This window comes from Orcinus orca, chromosome 12, assembly GCF_937001465.1.
Source record: "Orcinus orca chromosome 12, mOrcOrc1.1, whole genome shotgun sequence".
NCBI lineage: Eukaryota > Metazoa > Chordata > Mammalia > Artiodactyla > Delphinidae > Orcinus > Orcinus orca.
Window position 1 is genome coordinate 87,083,829 of NC_064570.1, and position 20,134 is coordinate 87,103,962.

General features: G+C 37.2%; 1 protein-coding gene across 2 annotated transcripts in view; it reads left to right on the plus strand.

Annotated features, from left to right (window-relative positions):
• Positions 1 to 20,134, plus strand: part of EYS (eyes shut homolog) — a 1,673,869-nt gene that overhangs the window by 802,294 nt on the left and 851,441 nt on the right. For both annotated transcript variants that reach the window (XM_049695235.1, XM_004282511.3), the window contains exons 23-24: positions 13,697 to 13,889; positions 15,017 to 16,759. In XM_049695235.1, coding sequence (XP_049551192.1) covers positions 13,697 to 13,889; positions 15,017 to 16,759 — 1,936 coding nt within the window. The remainder of the gene's footprint in view (positions 1 to 13,696; positions 13,890 to 15,016; positions 16,760 to 20,134) is intronic.

The window sequence follows — 20,134 nt, forward strand, 5'->3', positions numbered from 1 at the left end:
AGGTTTTAGTTCATTCATAACTTTTCAGTTAATTTGTATAAACCCCAGGGAGTGGGCAATTGCAGGATCTTATGGTAAAATTTATTAAGTTACCTAAGAAACTGCCAAACTGGATTTCAAAGTGCAGTACCATTTTGAATTTTCATAAGCAATTAGGCAACATTTTATAATTTGTTTTCATATCAGTTGCCAGACTGTAATCCAGCAGATCCATCATTCGCGTGGCCATATGTTTAGTGTGTGATCACACTCTCCCCCTTCCCCTCCTCTTCCCTCTTCTCTTCTTTACTCTGCTTCTCTCCCTTCCAATAAGCTCCACGCAAACAAGAAATATGTGCAACTAGTTTTCTTCTGTTCTCCAAGTTGATGCCACATAATAGATTCTGAACAAGCCTTTGTGTATCAAATGAACAATAACATGGATGAGACTATAAATGTTTTGGGTTTAATTAATCATACTATAAATTTGCAATCCAGAGGCTATTGTGTGCAATGCCATACAACATTAAATATATCACAAGTTCCTTTCTGCCATAATGGTTAAGTGATTTAAAATATCATTTGAGCCATAAGCTACCATGAGAAGTAGTTATTATTTGTGAAACATTAACTATTTGGCAGGCTAAATGTTTTAGATGCGTACCTCATTTAATGTTTAAAACAAACTCGTGACATAAGAATCATTATTCTCCTTATCATGCAGATGAGGAAACAGATTCAGAGTTTGAAACACTTATCCAGAGCTGGAAATTGTTAGAATTACATTTTTCCATTAAATCCAAATCTTATACTCATAAACACTAGGTCAGAAAGATTTTATTCTGCATTCAGCTCGAGTTCTGGATCTTTTCATTCTGAGCTATGCTCAAATTTCTCTTGTTAAAAACAGTCTACACTATAAAGGACTTAACTCATATCATTCCTACAAAAATTTTCTTATGTTTTTGCACCAAAATTTCTTATTTCACATGGTTCTTATGTTTTAACAAATAGAACTCTGCATTTTACATCTGCCAGTTGATTCTATAAGTAATTAAATGCAGGCTAGGCAGCAGGAGGAAATATGATAACCCACATCTACTGCATTTCTTTGATGATAAAAACCAATCTCTCTGCTTCCCTGCTCTTTCTGGCATTGCCACTGAGAAACAGCAGGATTTTCGTGCTTCCCTTGTGTCCTGGGAGTCCTTTTTTATTCATACTCAATGCACCTGGTTTAGCATTTTCCTCTTAATTAAAAATAAATGAAATTAAGAAAAAAGTGGCTCTACAGGGAAGAATAAGACCTGTTGATCCTCTTCCTCCATGTGGTACTGTGGTTCAGCTCATTATATTTTGTTTGTAGCATTTGTTTATTTTAGGTGTTAGATGCTATCCTTGTAACATAGTGCTTGATTTGTTTTGTCTTACTTTGTGTAACTGTTTTCATGTCATTAGCACTTGCATTTCCTAAGTAAAGGGAGGATTGTATACACAGGCTCAGAACTTGAAGCTCAGCTTCAAAACATTCTACCTGTAAGCCTAACTCATTGCAGAGAGAAAGATAACATGTCTTGCCAAAGTATGTTATAGAAAATAGGCTTGGTAGTGTTCAGAAGGCATCCTGTTTAATGTTTTAAAATGAAGATTTCACCTTTATGTTCTAAAGGTAAAGAAAAGTGTAAAATTATCAGTGTTTTGATAAATCGTTGATGTGTGTCATGCACACAACTGTGATTGTTTTGGTTGGTGTAGAAGAGCATCCCAATGAAAGAAAAAGATAAATAAATGATATTTATCAGCTAACATGTTTTGATAGAGTTACATATATATGATGCTATAGATGTCAAAATAAAGATATGACTGGGATATGTGGAAGCTGTCCCACAGAGAACAGGTAAGGAAGGTTGCAAGTTATTTATAAGCAATGTACATGGAAGGGTGTGAGGGTGTGTTATTTAAAAACAAAAGTTATGGGCTTCCCTGGTGGTGTAGTGGTTGAGAGTCCACCTGCAAATGCAGGGGACACGGGTTCGTGCCCTGGTCTGGGAAGATCCCACATGCCGCAGAGCGGCTGGACCCGTGAGCCATGGCTGCTGAGCCTGCGTGTCCGGAGCCTGTGCTCCGCAACGGGAGAGACCACAACAGTGAGAGGCTCACGTACAGCAAAAAAAAAAAAAAAAGTTAGTACACATATTTTAGTACTTCTTTAGGACTTGATTTACAGAATTACTTGAGATGTGATTTAAGGAAATCAAACAAGTAAAGAAGAGATAAAACATGAATAGAAACAAGTATAACACAAATTAGAAAGAGATGAGTGGCCTAAGGTGTAAACAATTAGAGGATTGTAGGGATTCAGAGAATGAAGACATTATTTCTATTGCAGGAATTAGTAAATGAATCATGAAATGAGTGTCTTTCCTCATGAACAATAATTGAACACTCTGTGACTGAGGAAAGATACCCTAAATTGCATAGGCATATGGTGGTAAGGAAAGTTTCTACTTGCCAGCTCTCAAATGACCATTGGAGAATCCTGGTTGTTCACACTGGTGAGTCTATAGTATCTGCTAGTTTCGTCTATTCTCCCTGAAATAGTAGGTTAGTCCAGGGCGTTTGACTTCTGAGATATTTTAGTGGCTCTTATCTTGTACATACTCAGGGCTCTGAATCAGATATCAGATCGTAGGACTGGTGATTCATAGACAGTGGCCTCAGAGAAATCTTTAACATGCTTGATTTCAATGTGGGGAGGGGGGATTTGGAGCCACAATTTAGAGGAGGCTATTGGCATTAGGAACCCAGAGATTTCATTGTATCAATCACACTGATAATTTGCACCTATAATAATTATGATAGTTATTAAATGATTCTGATATGATGGCTGATAGAGTAGATTTTCAATATTGCTGTGTTGAATTATATCAAATCAAGTACAAATTATTTAAATTTAAATTGAATACAATGGTATTTCCAACATGAGCTCTGCCACAAACAAGCTTATAACTTTAAAATTCAAACTACTTCAGCTTACTCAGCCCAATAAGTATAGTTAACTAGCACCTCTTTGATTAGGATCACAGAGATGAAAATTAATTGCATATAACTGAATTCATCCATTGTGGAAAGTTAATAAAATATCATTCACTTAAAATTTGAAGATACCCCATTTATGTGCATCTTCTGTCAAAATATAATAAGATAATTGTTATATGGATTGTTTTATTTCTAAAAATTGATCTGGACTTTTAGGGTTTTATTTATGTGAAAACAGTAGAAAAGTATTCAGAACAAATTTATTACAAAGGCAGTTTTAATCCAATCTTTCTATAACTCCAAAAAAAATTTTTTTAAATATGCTTCTTATGTACACAGGCACATTTACCAGTACAGAAAAAGGGGGAAAATGTTTAAATATCTTCATTATAAATGTATTAGAAATATATTATTTATGTAGCTGCTCTGAGTAATTTGTATGTATAATTAACTTTCAAATGTGTATCTTATTTCTCAAATTGTTCTTTCATTAATTAAAATGTGGTTCTCAAATTAAGACCCATTGTACTCCACAGGCTTTTTTGTCACCTGTGAATTTCAATGAAAACTAAGTAATATGAAGATCTTTTCTTAAGACTCCAGTTCAGCATTTCTAATCAATTTGAGTTGACTAGATCAAAGGCTCTTGGTCTCCAACTCATTAGAAACATTACTCTCTTCTTTCAACCCAATGTGAAGCAGTCTCACTTAGCCCAAGACCACAGTCTCCCCAAGAGCATCCTTTACTAACCTATATCTCACACACAGAGCCAGACACTTAAGGACTGTTTTGGTTCTTAAAAAGCTATATACTACTGGGAGTTCAAAATATGTCAAACGATAATCACAATATGATAGGTAATAGACACAGTTAAGGTCTGCACAATATTTCATGAAAGCACAGTAGTGATGTACAGTGGACTCTTGAACAACATGTGTTTAAAATACACGCATGGATCCACTTACACACGGAGGTTTTTGTTTTTGTTTTTTTCCAATAGTAAATTCTACAGCACTACATGCTCTGCAGTTGGTTGGATCAGAGGATGCAGAAACTCTGATACAGAGAAACCAATAAGTTATAAGCAGATTTTTGGCTGTGTGGAGGGTCAGTACCTCTAACCCCCATGTTATTCAAGGGTCAACTGTATTTTTTTAAAACTGGAGGAACACAGAAGAGAATACTGAGAGAATACTTATACTGAACTGAACCAAAAAAGTTGGGTACCTAGATTACCTGGGTTCAAGGTGGGAATATGTGGCAGAAGTGGGATTCAGAAAGGAAAACAACATATGTGAAATAAGAATTAGCCTAGCATATGTGAAAAAATGGTAAGAAATGATAATAAGTTTTGAGAAATGGCCAGTGGCTTTGTGTGCTATGCTAAATCATTTTTGTTTTTGCCTAGGAAGAGTGGTAAACTACTGATGATTTTCTATGCTGAGGAATGACCTGGTCAGATTTTATTTTAAAAGATAACCCTGGCACACATTCCACCAGCACAAGAGACAATGGGACTGTCCTTCCATCAGCTGTATCCCCGTCTAGGACTTGCTAAGCACCCATAAAACTCACTCAGGGCTCTATTTTTATCAGTACCCAAAGCCCAGGAATTACCTCATACAACTTAAGTGTGGTGTAGGGGAGGTTGCTAAGTGACTTTGATCTTATTTAACTTCCCAGTTCTTAAAATCAAAGAATTTATCCATTCTTCCTAGCACATCTTTGTTTAGTAGTTGAGTATTCCTTAACAAGAGACCCTGGAAACAGGAGAAACTGTTTTTCTCAAGTGTATAAGACACAAAGGGAAAGTAGAATAGTACCAGCTGTACATTTTCACCTGTCGCCTCTGGTCTCAAGACAGACAATTCACATGATTTGGGTCCTTATTTCTCAGAGGAAACTTAACCCCCCTTGTAAGTCAAGACTGGCATCTATTGGACTCTCATATTTGGTTGCTTGCATTTCTTGTGACATATGGCATGTGAAGGGTCATTTGTGTTTCAAACATCAATTACGTAAAGTGTGGGTGGAAATATACTGATATTTTGCAAAGTCAACTATTTAATGTATAGAGACAATTTTTAAGTATTGTTTATATATTCATTCAAGGAACCCTCATTGGCTAACAGCCAACCAACAGTGTGCTGAGTAGGGCTCAGAATGGAACATACGTAGGCGTCTACCTAGTGGTGCTTGTAGCATACCAGAAAAGACACAGCAATCAAGGTAACTGACAAATGAAAATAAAATTCAAACTGTACTTAGTGTTCTGAAAGAAAAGAAAACGTTGCAGTGAGAGGAAAATAATGCAGATGACAGAGAAGTTCTTTGTAAGGGGGGGTACACTTCAGACCTGAGCACGAGAAGAAATCATCCAAGGGAAGAGTGAGAGTTGGACGTGCTGTCATGGGTATGGACACATGCACGGGTCATAAGGAGGAAAAGGCTTTGCCCCACATGCAGTGGTGAAAACAGACACTGTGAGTTGAGCGCAGTAGGTCCGGTGGGAACAAAGGAGAAGATAGGTCAGCAGAAACAGGCAGAGCCAGATTACGTAGTGAGTCAAAAAGAATGGAAAATTATTTGGATTTTCTTCAAATATATAGTAGAAATACATTTAAAATTTTTTAACAGGGGAGTGATGTGATCTTATTCAGATTATTAAAATATCCTTCCTATTCTGTGAAGAGGGTCTGGAAGGAGGTTAGAAGTATGAGTGAAGCTAGGCCATTGTAATTATTGCATGAATTATTTCATAGGCTTGACCTATGGTTGTGGCAAAGCAAACTAAGAGAAAAAAACTATATTTAAAATATACTATAGAAGAATTAGCAAAACGTGGCATTAAGTAGACATGTTAGATAGAAACCAGATATACCTTGAGCAATCAAGCGAAGGTGTTGCACTTCCTGAGCAGAGAGGATTGTTATAGGAACGTTTTAGAACAAGCAGTTCATCACTGTAATACTGTATGTGTTAAATATTAGGTCCCCATGAGGTATTTAACTAGTGATGCTAAATAAGTCATTGGTTATAAAGGAATATACTGCAAGAGGTGTGAGGTGGAGATATAGTTTGGGGACTCATGAATATACAGATATCTTTATGATTTTTTGAATAGATGAAAATGCTTCTGGGGAAAATGTAGGAAAAAATGGATAAAAGATTGAAGATAAAGCTCCAAGGAATTCCAAATTAAAGACCAGAATGAAGAGAAGAAGCCAAGGGAGGAGATAGGAGTAGGGAGAGAGGTAGGAAGTATGGGAGAAACCAAACGTTTCAGAAGATAGTGGTTGGTTCTGTTAAATATTGTTGAGGATTTGAATAAAATGAATACCCCAAACCGTGCTTTGAATAGAACAGCATGGTTGTATTTCTGGAAATTTACATGAATATTTTTAGTGACATGATGACATGACAGCTGGATTAGAATGGCTGGAAGAAAGAACGGAATGTGTGAGAGATCTGGCCAATACATCTCTCAAAATGTGTGTCTAGAAAGGGGAAAAAGAAACGGGGAAATAGCTAGATAAAAATGTCTCTTCAAAAAATGTTATCTTTTAGTTTTTTTCCCAACAATGTTTACTAACTCCCAAATACGTAACTATGTACTAGGCCTGGGCTTTCAGGGGAAAGTGGAACAAACATTACCAGCTGCCTAGAGGCACATTTAGTTTACTTATAAAGACATATAAGTCAAGTTGGCACACAAATAGTTATATAATTAACAATTTTGATTATTGGCATGGACACTACATATTGACTTTATGTAGGAAATTCTAGAAAAGCTAGAAATAAAAATACTTATCCCAACTGTATAAGCACAAAATTATGTCAATATTACATAGTTTACACCAAAGTATTCTTAACGTTTGATCTCCGATCATTAATATATATATTTTTTATTACTATGGGTGAATTATATCAATCTTCAGAATATCATTCCTGCTTTCAGGTTGATGCCCACATTACCTTTCATCTCCCCATCAAGTTAGACAACTGCCTACAGAAATCTGCCTGTATCCTCTATAAGACAGCAACACTGAATCAATTAGTGTCTTAACCAGAAAAAAGCAGAAACCATCTCTAGCATTTATAATAGAGGGAACTGGTTACAGAGATGAGGGACGAGATGGGATCCAACCAAAAGTTAGCAAGGCAACTGGAGATTAGCCACGGCACGAAACCACTGCAGGCTGGAAGGGGGAAGTGTTCACCGCACAGGGCATCTGGAAGATGCAGGCATGGGAGCGGAAAGGATGCAGTCTGGGACACCATGTGCATACGTTGGCATGTGGGGGGCAGAGATGTCTACGTTTTGCTCCCCCCTCACCCTCTCCCGAGACCCTAGTGCCTCCCATTGGTGGAGGCCAGCTAGTGAGGAACCCAGGAAGTGCAGCCTGCAGGGGGCAGGATTCCTAGCAAAGCCTGAAAGCGGAGTGGGGAGGAGGGGATCTGAGGGCACAAAGGTCCAGGACTGACTCAAACAAAAATTACAAACCCCGCCAGCTGGTGGTGCCAACATCCCTAACATGACGACTGCCTGGTCTCCAAGACTGGAGAGGACCCAACGTCTTGGTGTTTACTGTGTTGAAGTTAGTGGGACAATGCATTAGTTTTCCATTGCTGCAGAACAAATTACTACAAGTTCAGCAGCTTAAGACAACCCCCATTTATCAGCTGTAGTTCTGTAGGTGAGCAGTCAGCCTGAGATCAGTGTGTCAGCTGGGCTACATTCTCCTCTGAAGATTGGGTGAAAATCTACTTCCAGGCTCATTTCTGCCAATGGCAGCATTCAGTTCCGTGGCCAGGCTGGCTGCAGCTGGAGGCTGCTCTCAACTCCTAGAGGCCACTTGAATGCCTTGCCACGTGGCTCCCTCTGTCTTTAAACCAGCAACAAGGCTCAAATCCTTGTTATACTTCAAATCCCTGGCTTCCTCCTCTGTGACCAGTCAGAGAAAACTCTGCTTTTAAAAGGCTTATGTAATCTCCCTTTCTTAAGGTCAACCGTACCATGTAAGTCACCTAGGCTGATCATGGGGCGAAACCATCATGTATTATGCAGGGTCCATACACTGGTGGGTGGGAGAGTTGGGTGGGCAGGAAAGCTTGAGGGCCATCTTAGAACATAGTATTCTGCCTACCATAGATAGGATAGTAAAAAGTTTCAGTTTGTAATCCCCTCTCCTCTTTTCTAATTAACAAATTATGGGAAAAGTATACTATCTAGATGTGAACTATTGGTTATTGGTCTTGTGCCTGGACTGTGATTTGTAACTTGTGACATGAGAATTTTAAGTAGTAAATTGATGCAGTGAAATTTTTATAGAATTGGAAATGATGTAAACGATGCAAAAGTTTGCCAAAAAGTGGAGCTTGTTTAAAAAGAACCAAGTTTAGTGAATCTTTGCTAATGCAACAGGACAGTTGCAATTAGCATAAATTGAAAGTTTCACTTTCAACTTCAGCAAACCTGGGAAAAGCTTATTGTTTCTTAGAACTGTAATCAATGGGGCAAATAAATCTATACTTAGAGACTGATTTGTTGGTTACTTTATCTTGGTTCCTCTGCTTGATGTATTCTTTATAATTCTACAAGGAACAACCATACCATGAATTTGACACACCAGTGATCTGAATTGTTTCTTCTAATTATCTAAAAGATATTTCATTTTAAGAAGGCAAATATTACCCAGAGAAAATTGTCAAAGAGCACCAAGCTACAAGTGGGTAGATCCAATGTTCTAGTCTGGGAAAATTAGTATGTATAAGGAGGCTGCCATCATGGCTGTGTGACCTGTGAGTTGGAGAGACCCTGCCATTAGAAGACCCTTCCTCCATCACACACACACACACACACACACAGTCCAATGTTCTGCTGTTGTTGACTTGAATATTTAATCATTTCTCAACAAGGGGCTTTATATCTTTATTTTCACTAGCCTCCACAAATTATGTACACAGTTTGCTATATAAACAATGACATATTAATAATGTATATTTCAATGGGGTTGGACAAATTCAAGCTTTCAATTATTTTAGTAAATTTTAAAGAGTAAATTTGGCCCACCTGTTCTGATGAAAGTAGATTCATCCACAGAATTAAATTGATACAAAACTGATTGCGACCACTGGGATCTTTGTTGTTGTTTGCTGTATTACATACTCATCATTTCAAGTAGAAAATAAGGATGAAGTACAATATTCCATGGTCAAATGTGACCATCTGTAGAATGAAAAATTATCTGCTGGGTTGTAAACTCATTTCAGTGAGAGACACTGTTTTGCCCAGATCTTAAAACATTATTGGTGATCATTAAATTTAATTGATAGTGGCATTTGTTAAACAGGCTGAGTAGAAGAACATTTTAATTTTTTATCTAAAATAATCAGCTATAGGGTAGAACTGTTCATAACAAATGTTGAAGTTGTAACAAGAGGCAAAATTATGATCGTGAGTGTGGGTTCAAGCTCCTCATTGCCTACATATGAATCCCAACTCTGCCATTCTCTAGCTTTATGGCTAGAGAATTAGGGAGAAGGGCTATGGTATCTTTTAAATCATACTTTCTTAATTAACAGAAATGATTTAAGGGTAATTCTGCCTTAAGAAAGACTCATATTTCCAGTTTACTACTCTATCTCCATATTTGGATAGCTAATAAACTTCTCAAATTTAAAGTATTTAAATAGAAATCTGGATCCACCTCCATTCCCTAACTGGTCTCCACCAGTGTTCTTCAAATTAGTAAGTGGCACCTCTACTCATCCATTAACAGGAACAAAAACCTGGGAATCATTTATTAACCTTCTCTTCTCACTCCAGACATCAATCTACCAACATATCTCATAGGCTCTGTCTCCCAAGTATCTCCTGAAAGTACCCTTACTCTATCTACCACTACTTTCACTCCAGACTAATCTATTTCTGTCTCTCACCAAGGCTACTGCCAGCTTCCAACAGATGCCCCAGCTTCCATTCTGTCCCCTCTTCAGACTCTCTTAAGAGTCGATTATCTATGTAGCATTAACATAATCTTTTCATAAGTCAAACCATATCATTTTTCAACTCTAAATATTAAATATTCCAATGGCTGCCCATCACACTCAGAATTAATTCCAAATTCAAGAACAAACAAATCATCCGGCACGATATCTCTCCTGGCCATGTCAATGACCTCATTTCCATCCACCAATGGCCTTCCCTCATTCTCTTTATCTACACTGCCCATCTTGCTGTTGCTCAAATACACAAGCATGTTTCTGCCTTGAGGCCTTTGTACTACCATTCTTTCTGCCTTGAATACTCTTTCCTCAGATATTTACTTAATTCAGATCCCTGATCAAAGAAGACTTCCCTAACCACTCGTCCAAAACAGCCCTCCCTGCTTTTCCTTATTATTTATCTCGCAAAATTTTGTCTTTAAGCAAATTATTGCTAGTTACTATTCATTAATTCTAAATCCTTTACTAAAATACAAGCTATATGATGGGAGAAACTTTGCTAATCTTGTTGACTAGTTCATTCCCAGCCTTTACAGCAGTCACTGACACTTAGAAATTGACCAACAAATATTTGTTGAGCAAAGACAAGCGAGCTATGCAATATCCATTAAAAAGTGGATGGCCAGGACTTCCCTGGTGGCACAGTGGTTAAGAATCCTCCTGCCAATGCAGGGGACACAGGTTCGAGCCCTGGTCTGGGAAGATCCCACGTGCTGCAGGGCAACTAAGCCTGTGAGCCACAACTACTGAGCCTGTGCCCTACAGGCCGCAAGCCACAACTGCTGAGCCCATGTGCCACAGCTACTGAAGCCTGTGTGCCTGGAACCTGTGCTCCACAACAAGAGAAGCCCCAGCAATGAGAAGCCCGCGCACCACAGTGAAGAGTAACCCTCACTAGCCGTGACTTAGAGAAAGCCTGCACTCAGCAACGAAGACCCAATGCAGCCAAAAATAAATAAAATAAAATAAAATATTTAAAAAGTGGATGACCATATTCTCATAAAGCTTTGACTCAAAAAGTCCTATTTGCGTTGTGTTCCTTCAGCATAGATTCAGAAATAAAAATATATTTTTTAAAGTCATGAAATTTTGTAGAAATGATGATCATCTTGGCACATATTAAGTTTCAATAAATATCAGTGAATAAAACATATAATGGCAGGCACTCAATACGTATTCGATGGATGAATGAATGAGTGAATGAGGATGTATTGGTCAAATAAGTTACTATGGTAACCAACAAGTTAAGAAAGAAATATACAAAATTAAAGGCTTACTGAATTAAAGCAAAGCTAAATATTTGAAATGCTATATCTTTCAATGTAATCAGGCAGATATAGAAAAAGAAATGTTCAATCATTTATGAGGTGCTTTTTAAATTTAATTTTCTCATAGCTAACAAAGAATATTATCAGAAAGACCAGGTGAGGCAAAGATTGATGTATTAGTAAGGAAAATGCTAGCTGCTATAACAATAACCTCCAAAATTTTGCTAGCCTGATACAATATAAATTTATTTTCCATTCACATGAAGTCCAAATGAGTGTTTCTGATTTCAGATATTCTCCTTCAAATAGACTTTTAGGAACTTAGGCTACTTCCTTTCTGTGGCTACCCATCTTTAATATGTGTTTTCAGAGGTCAGCACACAAGGGGAAAGGCCGGAGGATAACACATGGTACATTCACCCTTCCTTGGGTAGAAGTAAGTCACATGATCACACAGAGACACAAAAGTGACTGAGACATGTGATCCAAGAGGAAGAGGAGATAGGTTTAGTGAATATGTAGTGAGATTTCCCATGAAGTTTGGGATTTAACTAAGGAAAATATGGAAGTCTCTCTAAGACAAATTGTGTTGGCATATGTGATTGTGTATGTGCCTGTGCGTATAGACAGAGAAAGTTCAGACAATTAAAATCTATTTGGAAGAACATTAAAAAATATGATTTAAAAGTTGCTAGTACTTGGGAATATAACAGGATGTTTTCTATCAAGCTCAAAATTGGGAAAGTAAATTCAGCTTTGAGAGTTAAAGGCTAAAAGCAGCAGAGGATGTATGTGAGCCTAGGCATGCAACATAGGAAAGAGGGAGTATGGCTTCCTGGCTACTGGACCTAAATGTCACCTGGAAGATGAATGTATTAACACATCAATAATATAACAGTCAACACTATTAGAGAACACATGAGAATAATAGAGACAAATGTCAGCAGTGCCAGTCAAGTTGTCTAATAGGTAGATAACTTTAATCAGTGATACATCAGTTACCATCAAGTATTCAAGATCATTTTTCTGGCAGTACCTTAGTCTGACGTTGTTAAGCATTTGGAAACTAGTTTTACATGTTCTGATCTACTGCACATCAGGGAAACCTGTGATTCTTGGGTAGCTCTGGTGACATGGAGAGAACTTGTTGATCACAGGGACTTCGAGGGTCCTTAATCCTGCGGTGATGATTTCTCAAGGTAGTTAATTATGGCTTCTGATTGTGATTCTGGAGGGGAAAGCTGACCATGACCATGCAAATATTTATGAGCTGTGTAACAGCTAGGTTTTCACTGTAAGCTAGCATATTGGCATTCTGGTTTTTATCCTAGTTTCCTGCGCATTGTCATTAATCTGTGAAGTCCTTCTAGGGCTTGCTGCTTACCCTTGAGTGGAGAAAAGGACAATCTCTTGGTCTTGAATGTGTGGCATGATAATAGATATGTTTTTCTTGCTGTTTCTTCTATTACTTCTAGCTTCACTTTTTACTGTTGTCTACATGTTAGATTTTTAAGGTAGTTATATAACACTGGCCTTTAAGCTTTAAATACTTTAATGTGTGAGTTGAAAGTGCATACAGAATATATAACTGTGAAACAAACAAAAAAGGGATAACTAAAACAAAATTTACATTTTGTACAAATTAGATACAATCTTGGACAAATACTGTAACAGTGAAGCAGAGCTACCTATGAATGTCTTTAGTGTTAGAAAACAGGTATGTGGTATTTACTTAAAATTCAAAATGTTTCAAATAGTATAACTAATTTTTAGCTCTACATTTAAAGGAGAATCCCTGATCCATTTGCACTTATTTATACATGCCTCACAACTCTCTTTCCTATGAATTAAAAATTAATTTCTTTATGTGGAAATTATTTTATAAGTATATGGCAGAAGTAGGCCATTCAGATCAAGCTAAAACAGAAAAGGAACTTTGCTTTTTAAACCAATGTGGATTAAAATGATTCAGAAAATCACAAGATAATGTCTTCAAATTATCTGTTGTAGATCGTGTGTTTTATTTTAGTTTCCAACTAAATATGACATTTAGAGAAGAAAAGTTTAAAATTTATAACAGAGTTTTTATATTCATATTTTCTACCATACAGTACAGATTCTTCATTGGAAAAAAATATCCTCAAAGCAAATGGAAAGTAGTATTTTGACTTAAAGGAATCAAGAATAAATTTAGGCATACAGTTTGAACATATCTAAAATTTGAAGAATTTAATTAATTTTGAAATATAGGTAAATTTACTATAGAGGTTCCATTTTCTACACAATAAGGAGGTGAGCTAACTAATATAACTATGAAAATTCAAATGAACCTCAAAACTAACTTAAAAATTCTCAGGGGCAAAGAAACTATGTGCTTAATTATGGCAATTGTCATTTGCAGATCTGCTCCATTGGGCTTCTCTGTGGTAATGAAATAAGAAGAACCACCTGTTTACCTCCCAGCTCTCAAGGAAAAGAGACCACTTCCACACAAACACACACAGTGCCCACCTCAGGGACGTCGGTCAGTAGCATCCCACCTGCCAGGGCTACCCAACTGTGGGCCATAGTGAACACTACTCCAGTTGGTGAAGGTAAGTAGATGAGAGTATGATGCGGAGAAGTTTGAAAAAGTTATGTTTTAAAACATATTTTCTGACTTATTTCAATATTTATTTTTCTAAGACACTTGATTTTTCAGGGCTATAAAACTGGCTTAGAATTTTTGTTGGTTATGTGCTGTGCTTTAAGTTTTAAAAACGTTGGTGTCCTTTATGAATAAATACTCTTTCTGAAACAGTGCAAAAAATGTTCATGAATAGTCTTTATTCTGATACGTGAATTTTGGTAGATAACTGAACCCCAATTCTACCGCATTTTGTTTCAACTATCAGTAAAACTTATTTAAAAGACCTGTACTACTTGCCTCATTATGTCTTTATTTAACATCCTCTGAATCATTATATGTAAACATATTCTTATCAATTTATTGGAAAAACACTCAGATTTTTAAAAATCTGTTTTTTCCTATTGGGAAGTATTTTGACAGGTTGAGTATGTTTTGACGCGTCTGATTTAACTTACTAAATCACATGGTGCCATATTGTATGTTAAATTCCAAATTCTTTCTTGTCTCTCAGGATAAGCAGAATGAGAATTATAGCCCTTAACAAGGTATTCCTTGTTTAAAAAATATGTTTAAAGCCTAATGGATATTATAAGCAGAAAGGTATACTGCTCTATATTTTTTCTGTATAATTTCTGTTCTTTTAAGGAATTAATTTGAAATGTGGTATCTAATATAAAAATTGTCTATTCAGAAAGTAAAATGAAATTTCTAATATTTCTAACTCATTAGGTCAAATATTCTTTTATATTTTTCACTGTCAAAGAATTGTAAATTTTCATGTTTCATGCTTCAAAGGCATCATTATTTTGGAATGAAGGTTATTCTAAAGAAGACCATTTGTTCTGAATTTGGCCACCCCAGGGAGTATGAATAATAGAACTCTGCATTTATGCAGCTTGTGAAGTCACTAAACTTTCTCATACACTTTTATTAGAAATATGATTTACAGAGCCACATTAGTCTGCATATATATAATGTGTATAAGGTGCAGTGTAATTTGCAGAAGATTCAGCCCAGGGCTTAATCCATTTTTCTTCTTCCTTTTCTTTCTTGCTCTCTCGTTCTTTCTTTCTTACCTTTTCCTCTCTGAAGGGCCAAAACAGACAGACTTTTTCCAGCACGACGTTCTCCCAACCACTGGTTTGGCAGCATTAAATATTGGCACGTCCTCTGAAAGCTATTTACTCGAAGAACTGATTTCCACTAAAGAGCTTTCAGCAAAACACAGTCTTCCTTTTTCAGCAGATGTTTCCTCTTCTCAGTTTCTGAATTTTGGTGCTCATGACCCAGCACATATCGTCGGGGGCAAAATGTCTGTATCATGTATGCCCATCCAAACTCCAGTGGGCGCACCAGGACTCTTTTTCCCTGATAGGGGAGAGAGCACCCCGTTTATCATCTCATCCTTAATGACAGATTTTATTTTTCCTACACAATCTTTATTATCTGAGAGCCCCCGGACTGTTGTCTTGTCTGCTACCACAATGAGTTCAGTAATTAATGGTGTTCCAGGGGCCGGTGTTGAGTTAAACAGACACTCATTACTCTCCCGTGGCTTCCCGCCCACAACTGCTTCCGTGAGTGCACCTCCAGTCGTCTCTCAAGAGGATATTGAAGAATATTCAGCTCTTTCGTTAACTTCAAGAAGAGAGTCCTGGAGACTGCTGAGCTCTTCGATGTCTCCCATTTCTCCTGCTAAGATAATCATATCCAAGCAGGTAGCCGTCTTAAATTCATCAACTCTGCACCAATTCACCACACAAGCCTCCATTCCCAGTGAAGATCAGGTTATTACCGAAGCATCCAGCAACCAGAGACTCACAAATATCAAACCACAGGCTGCTGATTCTTTAAGTGAATTAAGCCAAACATGTGCAACGTGTTCTATGACTGAAATAAAATCCTTTCATGAATTTTCAGATCAAGTTTTGCATAGCAAACAGTCCCACTTTTACGAGACATCCTGGATGAGTTCAGCAGTATTAGCCAGGTGGTTTGCACGAATGGGAACACAAACTATCACTTCTGGACATTCACTTCCTTCGGCTGTTGAAATCACGCCATCAGTGGCAATCACAGAACTGTCATCTTTATTTCCTTCTACAAAGAGTACAAAAAGAAGAATTTTAGTCTCATCCATAGAAGAATATGTTACCCTATCAAGTAATTTGGATGTTAATTTATGCTTGGATAAGATGTGTTCATCCATTATCCCTTCACAAACTGTCCCTTCAGACCTGATGAATTCGGATTTGACTTCACAACAGACTGCTGATGATCCTTCAGTATCAGAAAACATTTTTAAACTATTGAAAATAGGACTCTATGGTACAACTTTGGGTCCCACTGAGATGCTGAATGAAGACAAGTTACTGGGCGTGCGAGAGCATGAAGGGTCTTATACCCAGTTCAAACCTCACACAGGGGATGGGTCTCTAAATTTTGAATTAAACTTTCAAAGTCATCCAGAAACTATACATTCAAGTGACCTCAAAAACAACATGCCACAACATGTAGACTCCACGTCTGATTTTTCAGAAGTAACCTCTCCTGTAGCATTTTCTATAGTTTCAGCAACTCAATCACTTCCAATACAGACCTCTGTCCCCATGTCTGTAGTTATGCCAGATTGGACATATTATACAGATTATCTGACCTTAGCACCTGATTTAAAAGAAGAGGTCAGAACTTCTTCAGAATGGTCCAGATGGGAGCTGCAGCCTCGTGGGCGTGGTCAGGAATCTCCTGCAGCAAGTCAAAGGCTTTCCATCACTAGGTCTCTTATCTGGTCTTCCCTGGAGCCCATTCCGGCACCTCCTCAGCTGATGATTTCTGGTGAGTTCCTCAGTTTTAGTTCTGTAAACTTTTAGAAATGAGATTCTTTTCTACAGAGAAGAAAGAGCCTGTCATGGTCACCAGGTGCTCTAAACAGCTTCTTTGTAATCAGGGCAGCAGCCAGTTCAATGGAGATGGCCCCTGCTGTTGTACCTGTCACAAGTGGTTATTCTTTACACACTGCCACAAAGGCTCACAGATCAATGCAGGAGTATGTTGGAGATGGCTATACCACAGGCAATCAATCAGCAACAACTAGTTCAAGTTGTCACAATGGATCTTTCAAAGTTTTGGAGTAACTCTTATTATTCTCATTTCTTGAAATAGCTTCTTTGTAAGATTGAACACAATATGACAAACACTTTCTAACATTTTCTTCAGAGCTGGTACTTTTTAAACTGTAAAGATGAAAAAACTCAAGGGAACTCTATTGGATTTTCCCATCCTACATGGTGTGGTTTATCATTTTTTCATGCAAAGCCATGATGCTTCTTTCACTGTATACATAATACAGAATATAAATTAATGTCTTTTATTTAACAAAAACACCATATAGCAACTAAGAGAAAATAATATCCTGTATATGAATTTGAATTGAGTCTTGAAATAATTAATGAAAAGCCACTTTTCTTAGATAACTGCTCTTAGCTTAAAGCATTTTATAAATTACTAATCTCCTTTACCCTTGTAAATTACTATCAAGTTAGGAAACGTGCAAAAAAAGGTTTAAGAAATTGTATTTTACAGAAAGAGGATATTTTGCATTTTTAAAAGCGTTCTATCTTGTGGCATTTCAAGTGTAATTGTGGCAGTGAAGTTAATTTTTCTTCAGTGAGGAATTTATTAGTTTTGTGTGTGTATGTGTGTGCGTATATGCTTCAGAAGAAATACACATTATATCAATATTTTAAAGTTTTTAAGTGGGTGACTTATGGCTGGCAAATCAGTAATATGAAAGACCAAATCATTATATTTGGTGTGTCCAATATGATATGATTTTCTTTACAAAGTTTCTAAAAATAACATAGTAAGTTTAATTACAAATTTAAAAGTAGAATCCTCCTTGTACTTTTATAAGATGATAGCTGGTTGTCTAATTTATGACTTATCGCCAATGCCTAACATGTCACTGCTCACAGAGAAGGTTCTTAGTAAATGTAGCTGAGTTACACCTCCTCTCCTACAGTAACCCCATAGCCACCCCTGACTGTCCAGACAATCAGGACACAAATTCCCCATTTCTAGGAAATTGAATCCTAGTTTTGCCCTTTATGAGCAAAATCTTGTCACATTGCATTTTGCTCATCCCTCACTCCAACTGCAAACATCCTTTGATGGTTTTGACCTCCTCCAATTCTCCTAGCCTCCTTCTAGTTTCTCTTGTCTCCCTAATCCTTTTAGACAAGGTAATCAATCATTTCCAAGACATGCTGGCATTTTACCAATATCTTCATCCACTGTATTGGTCAGGGTCAAATCAGGGAAAAGATAGCAAACTCCAACTGGGTACTTGGGGAGAGTTTAATAAAAAGATCATTTACAAATATATGGGTAGGGTATAAGGAAACAATGAGGCATAGTATGGTTTGCTGGGACTAGTACCAGCCGAATGTCATTACTGCCCCTAGGCCAGAACGGGCAAAGGAAAGGGCAGTTACCAGGACCCAGAAACTATGGAGGAAAGCTGCCAGCTTACAGAAGCTGTGGCTTCTCTGTAGGGGAAGACAGAGCAGTCCAAGGCAATCCAAGATGGAGAAGCCCAGGAGATGTACACACAACCTCACTGTCTCCTGTCCCTATTGGCCAAACCCATTCAGGATCTGGAAAAGATCTTTAAAACCACATCTGGTCTAATATTTTCATGTAAAGAAAAGATGAGGTAGGCCATAGTAGAATGGCCTGCAGTGCTAAAATCTTCAGTACGTTCTAATACACTGCCAAAGTATGGAAGGAATGTGTCACTGACGCAGGGAGAATTTCCTTGTATGTTTCTAAAGTGAACCATTGGGCATTACTATTTCCTCCCTTCATGCTTCTTCCGTACTAGGAAGTATAAAAGGTGGAAAGCCTGTTATTCTGTGCTCCCTTGCTCTGGTGAATTCCTCACCTTGCATTGGGTTGCTGAGAAAAAAAAAAAAAAGATACCCCAAGCACCCTCTTGTGATCAGCAAAGTGAGCATCATGGCACAACCTCTACCAGTGTGTCTCCTAGAGTTTGGTGGGACTTTTGACGCATATTATTGCTATTTTTCAGTCCATCCACAGCTCTATTAAGCTGAATGGAAGGTGTTGTGGTACACCATCCTCTAAACAATCCAGTCTTTGTGGTTTGGTCTAACTCATGAAGAAAATGAAACCTAAGAGAGAAAAAAGAACATTTTTTAGCAGTTCATATTAATTTTCTGTAGTAATATGTCTATTTTTTTTTTTTCTACCAGTTGTTTGCGAAGAGTGTAAGGGAGAGCAACCGGAGATTCCTGACCCAAATATTCTCTAGTAGCAGTGGGTAACAAAAATAGCACAAAAAGAAAAGTTTGCATGAGTTCCATTTATTCCATTCATGGTTGTAACGTTTCAAGTTAAAAAAAAAAATCCAGTACTATATTAGTAAAATTCTAGAAAATGGTAAATGTTATTTTTTCCAGGAAGAAAAGAATGGGTCAAAGTAAGATATTTAATAATAAAATTTACCACATCATTAGATATAAAGACATTGACATTCATTTTATAGTTTACTGAGAGTGTTTATTTTTTTCTCTTTTCTTCTTTCTATTCTAAGGGATTTACATTATCTCCAAATCTTTTAGGTATATATTATTGTTGACAAACATAACAATATAAATAGCTCACAATGATACTTAATCCCATTCTTTTTTTTTTTAAACATCTTTATTGGAGTCTAATTGCTTTACAATGGTGTGTTAGTTTCTGCTTTATAACAAAGTGAATCAGTTATACATATACATATGTTCCCATATCTCTTCCCTCTTGCATCTCCCTCCCTCCCACCCGCCCTATCCCACCCCTCTAGGTGGTCACAAACCACTGAGCGATCTCCCTGTACTATATGGCTTCTTCTCACTAGCTGTCTATTTTACGTTTGGTAGTGTATATATGTCCATGCCACTCTCTCGCTTTGTCACAGCTTACCCTTCCCCCTCCCCATATCCTCAAGTCCATTCTCTAGTAGGTCTGTGTCTTTATTCCAGTCTTACCCCTAGGTCCTTCATGAACTTTTTTTTTTTTTCTTAGATTCCATATATATGTGTTAGCATATGGTATTTGTCTTTCTCATTCTGACTTACTTGCTCTGTATGACAGACTCTAGGTCCATCCACCTCACTACAAATAACTCAATTTCGTTTCTTTTTATGG